The sequence below is a fragment of the Rhamphochromis longiceps genome, linkage group LG7 (assembly GCF_057381845.1).
Source record: "Rhamphochromis longiceps isolate RC_006_pf linkage group LG7, R_longiceps_female_GT1.1, whole genome shotgun sequence".
Classification (NCBI taxonomy): Eukaryota; Metazoa; Chordata; class Actinopteri; order Cichliformes; family Cichlidae; genus Rhamphochromis; species Rhamphochromis longiceps.
Genome location: NC_140563.1, coordinates 12,283,038 through 12,290,059, shown reverse-complemented (window position 1 = coordinate 12,290,059; position 7,022 = coordinate 12,283,038). Strand labels below are relative to the sequence as shown.

The window sequence follows — 7,022 nt, the reverse complement described above, 5'->3', positions numbered from 1 at the left end:
TTTTTGGGAGGACAATTCTTGTTGAGATTCATCCATTTAAAAAACAAAAAACAAAAATAACCACACAACTGCAATACAAATGCGGGGCTTGCTTTTGAAAAATGCTGCAGTCCTGTGAAGGCTTGGATCAGGGAAAAAGGTGAGGTTTTGCTGAAAGAGATGCTGCACCACAGTCTGTTCTCTGTGGTAATCTTTTGAAAAGATCTACAGATGGGTGGGAGGGAAACCTGAATGTAATTTCTGGAGGTCTGTGATTGGACCCCTAGAAATTCAATGTCCCAGCTCAACACAGCAGCAAGGAAAGGAATCCAATGGCACCAGTAGCTCTGAGATTTTGATCTAATTCTTTGGTAAAAGGGATCCAACCATTTTTTTTAAAAAGTGTTTTTCTTCACGTTTTTATTAGCATCTTAAAACATTCCACATAAACAGTTACATTCATAGACTGGAGATCAATACAGGGTGACGCTTGTTAATGCAGTAATGTAAAAAGTAGACACAGTGGTCCTCAGTGCAACGCACTGATTGCAGTACCAGCCAGCGTACTAGAGGGCTGATACATTCTGTACAATAATATACAATAAAACACAGATTGCAAATCCAGTGGCATTTTCAGTTGTTTTGCAGTTTGTCACAGTTTAAATCAAAGTGAATCATTAAGTTCTGCAACTTTATTAGCTTTGGCAAGTGAAATGAACAGCAACACCTGTTTCCTTCTTTAACCCATGAGCTGACCACAGAGAGGGGGACCGGGATTGTCTGAATGAGGATGTGCAGTGAGACATCAACATATGCACCTATGCCTGTAGCTAAGCTTGTGCTTTTCAAATTGGGCTCAGATGATGTTTAACTGTTGTTAAACAACTCACAACATATACAAATGTGTGTAGATATATATATATTTTTTAAATCCTTTGCTCCTATTTTAGGCTGTCCATTTCCTTCAAATATATTTATCTGTAATTATTTTTAAATGTTTTAGAGATGAAAAATATGTAATTAGATTAAAAAAGTATATATTTTTTTAGATTCCAGTGCATACTGATGTGCAGCTTTGCTAGGCTTCTTCACGTCCTTGAAGAGGAGCCCAAGCACTTTGCCTTTAACAGCAAAAAAACAAAACAAAACAAAACAAAAAGCAATCCTATTTTCATTAGGTCACACCTATATTCAAATTTGGGTCATTTTTAATAATTCACGCAGTGTTGAAGCGTCCGGCGCCCTTTCCGAAGGTGCTGTAATACTCCATTTGAGAGAGTTTAGAGATGTCAGGTGTGTTGGTGTTGTTGGCCCGGTTTTCTCGCTCACTGAATTCAAAGCTCTCCTCTTCGTAGTCCTCCTGGCCTTCTGTCTCTTGGGGGGGCTCTGAAGAAGGGACAAAGGAGGATACAAATATAATTCTAGTTTCACCACATACACACACACGCGGAGCTCTTCCTAAAGACATATGGCCACATTTAGGACAGCCTGTAGATTGCCCCTCCTCGGTATCAGTCTCTACTGATAGAGACAGGCATGTCTAATCCAGGCACTGCTATATTTACTGAGCACACGAGGAGAGAGTGACAGAAACATCAAAATGCTCGAATACTAGATTATAGTACATGCTGAGTCAAAGTGCATTAGGGACAGACTGAGTGACAATAATGCGACATGAAGCTCACCCCAAACAGTCCCACTGGGAAATTTGCCACACATCACCCATCAACAAATTCAAATAGCATCTGTTTTAATTCAGAGTTTAATTAAAGTCACCAAGCCACTCACCGTGTCCATCTATCGTGGTGTCCATGATGCCGTGTTTGACTTTCATGTGTCGACTCAGGTTGCCCTTCAGGTTGAACTTGCTGGTGCAGTAAGGGCACTTGAAGGGCTTGCTGCCAGCGTGGAGATGCATGTGGCCGAGGAGGTTGTACATTCTGTTAAACGACTTCCCGCATACCTGAAAGACACGAGTACAACAGTGAGTATCGCTCCGTGCTTCATCCCAGCGAGATCCAGGTGATTTTGCGAAAGGTGCCACTTGCTTCCCCCACCTTGCATTTGAAAGGCTTCACCGGCAGGTGGACAATCATATGCGTTTTCAGGGTCTGCTTCTGGACAAAGGTCTTGAAGCAGACATGGCACTGGAAGGGCCTCACGCTGGCGTGGATCAACATGTGTCTCTTCAGGTTGGCAGACAGGGTGAATTCTCTGGCACAGACATCACACTTGAATTCTTTCATGCCCTGGGGACACAAAAAAAGTGTTTGCGTCCTTTTAATTAATTTGGCTTAAATATATGGTCGGGTGGAAAATAAATAATGAGTCACAGAGAGGAAAAAAAAAATCACAAGGCGCTCACATGTGTGCCTGTTTGCTGCAATTGAGCATTTGTATTCTGGCTTTTTGATCCTACTCGTGTAGATTATATTTCTCCCCACCCCCACTTGTTGAGTGACAAAGATGAAAAACCCTGGCAATGGGAAGAATAAACTAAAAGTTTTTTACCATGTTTTTGACTTTTATTTTAATATTCAACAAAGCGTGTTTTATGAATAGAAGGGCTTTTTTTAAAAAAAAATTTAGTCTAAAGTAGACTATACAATGAAATGGAGAGAAAGACTAGAGTGATTCATCTGACACAAAGGGAAGTAGCTTTGCGAATGACACACGACACAAAACACATGCTAGTGGGGGGTTGAGACGCATACAAAAACTCAAGGTCTTTGAAGGCTATGTTTACAAAGCAACTGGTTTTGGAGAAAAGGATGTGATGCCATATACCCTGTTTTTTTCCATGAGAATTCATACTGCAGACTCTTATTGAAAGAGTCCAAAATACTTCCCTTTTAACCCATAAATCTCTTTTGTGCTCATGTTGATAATCACATTTTTCTGCTTTTAAATAGTGATGTGTTGCTGCATGAAGCTAGCATACTCCTGAGTGTATTTTGAACACATCAACTGGTAGACAAAGGCACATCATTGGGTTTCAGTACCTTAAGTGGGAGGGCGTGCGCTGCCAGTACCTTGTGAGTGAGAGCGTGCTGTCGGAGGTGGTGGATCTGGACGAACTCCATGCCGCACTCGGGGCAAACGTAAGGCCGCACGTTCTGGTGCTTCATCAAGTGGTTCTGCAGCTGGCTGCGGTAGGCGAAGGACTTGTTGCACTCTGTGCACTGGTACGTCGTGGGTCCCTGATGGCTGGTCAGGTGACGCTTCAGGTGCGCATAGGTTGGAAACTCGAGGCCGCACTGAGTGCAGACATGGCACTGGCCGTTCTCGTGTTTGTTCTCGTGGGTCCTCAGTTCACTGGGGTAGGCAAAGCCACGGCCACAGAAACGACAGCTGTAGGGTTTCACGTCTGAATGTTGCAGCATGTGCCTCTTCAGGTGGCTCGTCTGCGTGAAGGCCTTCTCACAGACGGTACACTTGTGCGGTCGAGTTCCCTGGTGCGTGAGCAGGTGAGTCTGGAGGTGACTTGGCTGCTTGAAAAGCTTTCCGCAGTGTATACATTCATGAGGCTTAATTCCATTGTGGCCCAAGATATGTGTTACCAGGTTGTATTTGGATGTGTATGACTTCTCGCACATGCGGCACTTCCAGCGCTTCAAGCCCTCGCCTACGTCTACGCAGTAAGACTCATCGATCTGCACGTTGATGTCCAGTCGGTCAATCTGCATTCGTCTTGCGAGACCCTCTGGGTCTGACCACAGCATGGCTTGGTTGTTCTCCTCATACTCTGTTGGCATTGCCATATCTGCAGACTCATAGGCCACCTCACTGGAATCATAATAACGATTCTGCACAGGACTGCTTGTTTCTCCGGTGGTCTTAAGGTTCAGTGCCTCCTCCTCTTCTTCTTCTTCCTCTACTACTAACTCTTCTTCCTTCCTCACTCTTTCCCTACCAGAGCTTTCATCTTGTTCAGCCTCTGGCTGTCCATCTGTTTGTGGCCTGGATGTGTCTCTCACACATGAAGGACAGTTTCCACAGGCTTGCTCCTCTTTCAGAGTACCTTGCTGGATGACTGGATCATCTGACTTGCCAGGACTACCCCTGCTGTTCATGTGAATACACGAAGGAGGGGTATCAGAGTCAAGTCTTTCACCTTTAACCTGAGGCTGTGGACTGGGTACATTGTGCGGATGACCCTCTAATTCCCCATCAATCCTGGGCCTTTTGGTTCTCCCACGGGGCCCGGGCCGTCTTCTCTCACTGCAGTGGGGCTGCGGCTCTAGCTCCCCAGCAGGCTCAGCCAGGTAGTCCCCATTGGCCCCTATCAGCTGGTCAGCATACTCATACTCCACTGACTCTGGTGGTGGAGGGGGGCATTCTCTGGGTTCCCCTGTGTAAAAGCCATTAGGAGCAATAGTCGCCCCAAATATTTCATTCTGGGAGATGAGGCCAAGAACGGCAGCCTGAGCCAGAGATAGCACGACCACAGGCTCTGTCTGTGTGCCCACATCTACTTGGCCCTCAGTCATCTTTGGGTATGTCCGCACCAAGCGGCCACTCTCCTCCTCCTGGAAGAAAACACACACACAGACATACACCATAAGTCAAAATGAACTAGAGGCAAAACTGCATCTGTGTCTCTGTGTGCTTTCTATTATTCCGTTGTTTCAAAACCTGTTGCACAATTTCTCCTCGCATATTCTCGCTTCCTCATTTGCAATCTATCAGGTCAAAGGTAACGCAACCATACAATTTAGCCTTTAAGGTTCAGCATGTCAGACTGACCCCAGCAGCTATAGAGTCTTCCTTAGCTGGGAATTAGGGGAGAGTATTAAGAGAAGGATTCAGTGCTACTCCGTGAAAGCTGCGTTCGGACTACGCCTTGTGTCTTTGCTCTGAATCCAGAGAACATTAGATTGAGGAGATAAGACAGATCTGTGTTAGCACCCGGCTTCCTTCCTTGACAGGCTTTAGAATAACAAAGAACACAACAAGGGATGCAGGTCCAGCCAGGATGTTGACTTCCGTGGACTGTCCTCAGCACTTCCTGTGGGGTCCTGGGACAGCCTTGCTGACCAAAGTTAGCTCATCACTGGAGCTATCGCTGCCATTCATAAAGGTGAAAAGTATCTCAACTCTATACCAAGAGATCCCGCCGTAGCCAACTTTATAATACCTGCCACACTGGGCTTCTTTAACAAGATGATATATGCCGGCAGGCAGTCTCATATCCATAACAGACATTCGATTGAGCTTAGAGCTCATTCTGTATTCCAGACCAATGCATAAGATTCGCTAACTTAATTGTATGGTTCGGATGTGTTTCAGACCCAGACGCGCATGTTTATCCTGCCGCCTGTAAAAGCAGAACAGTGAAACTATGGGGAAGAAATTGTGGTATGACCAGAATTGGCCCTCTGTGGTAAAAGAGAAGTGGGTATTGCATGCCACTAGTTTCAGGTTATTTCTCAGCATGGCTCCGACGAGTAGGAAAATGTATAGTGAGAAGCTGACCCCTGGTTTCTTTGCAGACAGCACTCTAGCCTTCACACTGCCATATAAATAAGAGCTGCTTCCTTTCCTGACACAATACTGAGAGAAAAGAAAAGAGTGGATGGAGAAAGGAAGAGGAGATAGAGAGCAGGAATAAAGGTGTATGTGTGAGTGAGTGTGTGTTGGGAGAGGGGAGTAGACCTGGATGCCCTGATAACCACGTCATTTATAATTACTGCTTTTAAAGTAGTCAGACAGAGACAGACTGTGTGTTTGTGAGAAAGAAAAGGAAAGAGACTGGGTGTGTATTTGAAAGCGCGCGCGCGTGTGTGTGTGTGTGTGTGTGTGTGTGTGTGTGTGTGTGTGTGTGTGTGTGTGTGTGTGTGTGTGTGTGTGTGAAAGAGAGAGAGAAAAGAGGGAGGGAGGTTTGAAGAGAAGGAGAAAGAGCTGTGGGCGGGGGAGGAGTGGAGGGAGGGAGACAGAGAGAGAAATGAGATGGAGGGGCTGAAAGATAAAGAAAGAGGGGAGGGGAGGGAGGGGAGGGAAGGGTAACGAGAGATTGAGTGAGCATGTGAGAGGAGGGAAGAGAGAAAGGAAAAGGATAGGGAGGGGGTGTGTGCGAGGGGGGAGCCGGAGAAAGACAGAAAGACAGAGTGAGTGAGTGAGAGAGAAAGAGGGGAAGGAGGAGGAGGAGCGGGGGGGGGGGGGGGGGGGGGAGCTGTAGAGAGAAGAAAAAGCACAGCAAAATGAAAGGCTGACAAAATGAAAGAGAAAAAGACAAATGACAAGTAGACAGAGAAGGTAGGGTAATAATTGCAAGAGTCCGTACTTTCACATTTAAAGTTGCAACTGAAAGACACCTAAGGACAAACAGAGCAGAAGCAGAAGCGTGCAGCACAGAGATAGAAACACAACTATTATTATGATATTTTTTTTTTTAAAAAAGAAGGATGTTCCTACTGCAGCACTCATGTGAATGTGGAGGGGGAAAAGTAATCTTGCTTCCCCTCAAAACACACAAAGACAGACAAGAGTGCAAACAGCTCACTAACAAACTGCAAAACAAGTAATCGCCACCTCCTCCTCCCCCCCGCCACCCCTCTCCCCTCTAAAATCTTCCCCTATCTTTTGGTTACAAACTCACCACATTGTTCCTTGAGTGATGTTTAAGGTGTTTCAGGGATCTCATCCTTCAGGAGAAATGAGTGGAGTAAAAAAATCCACCTCCTATTTATATCTGTGGGAGAGTGGGGCGGTCCCACGGCTCATCCTCCTCCTACTGTTGCTGTTATCAGAACTGACTGTGCCTGCCCCCCCTCACTTCCAACAGCCCTCCACCCCCCCCCCCCCCCACACACACACACACATGCACACAACACACACAGCATCACCCCATTTCTTTCTCTTCCTCCCACCCTCTCCTTCCCATCTCACTTCTCTTTCTCTCCTCTTTTCTCTTACAAACACACACACACATCTTATCTCCCTTTCTCACTACGTACAATTCAGCATGACCCTTCAACACACATTTCTGTTTAAGGCACCCAGAGACACGGGCTCTATCGTTTCTTGATCACACTTCATACTTT

At 45.8% G+C, this 7,022-nt stretch overlaps 1 protein-coding gene across 2 annotated transcripts; it reads right to left on the bottom strand.

The window, feature by feature from the left end:
• Positions 1 to 679: 679 nt before the first annotated feature.
• On the bottom strand, positions 680 to 6,704 carry znf710a (zinc finger protein 710a). Of its 2 annotated transcripts, none has more exons than XM_085412179.1 (5): positions 6,578 to 6,704; positions 2,982 to 4,508; positions 2,037 to 2,228; positions 1,768 to 1,942; positions 680 to 1,365 (listed from the first exon to the last, which is right to left on the bottom strand). In XM_085412179.1, the coding sequence occupies exons 1-5, from the start codon at positions 6,620 to 6,622 to the stop codon at positions 1,196 to 1,198; spliced, it is 2,109 nt and encodes a 702-aa protein (XP_085268305.1). In that variant the 5' UTR covers positions 6,623 to 6,704; the 3' UTR covers positions 680 to 1,195. The 2 variants fall into 2 exon arrangements, with proteins under 2 accessions (XP_085268305.1, XP_085268306.1); XM_085412180.1 differs by having other exon boundaries at positions 3,012 to 4,508.
• Positions 6,705 to 7,022: the final 318 nt, after the last annotated feature.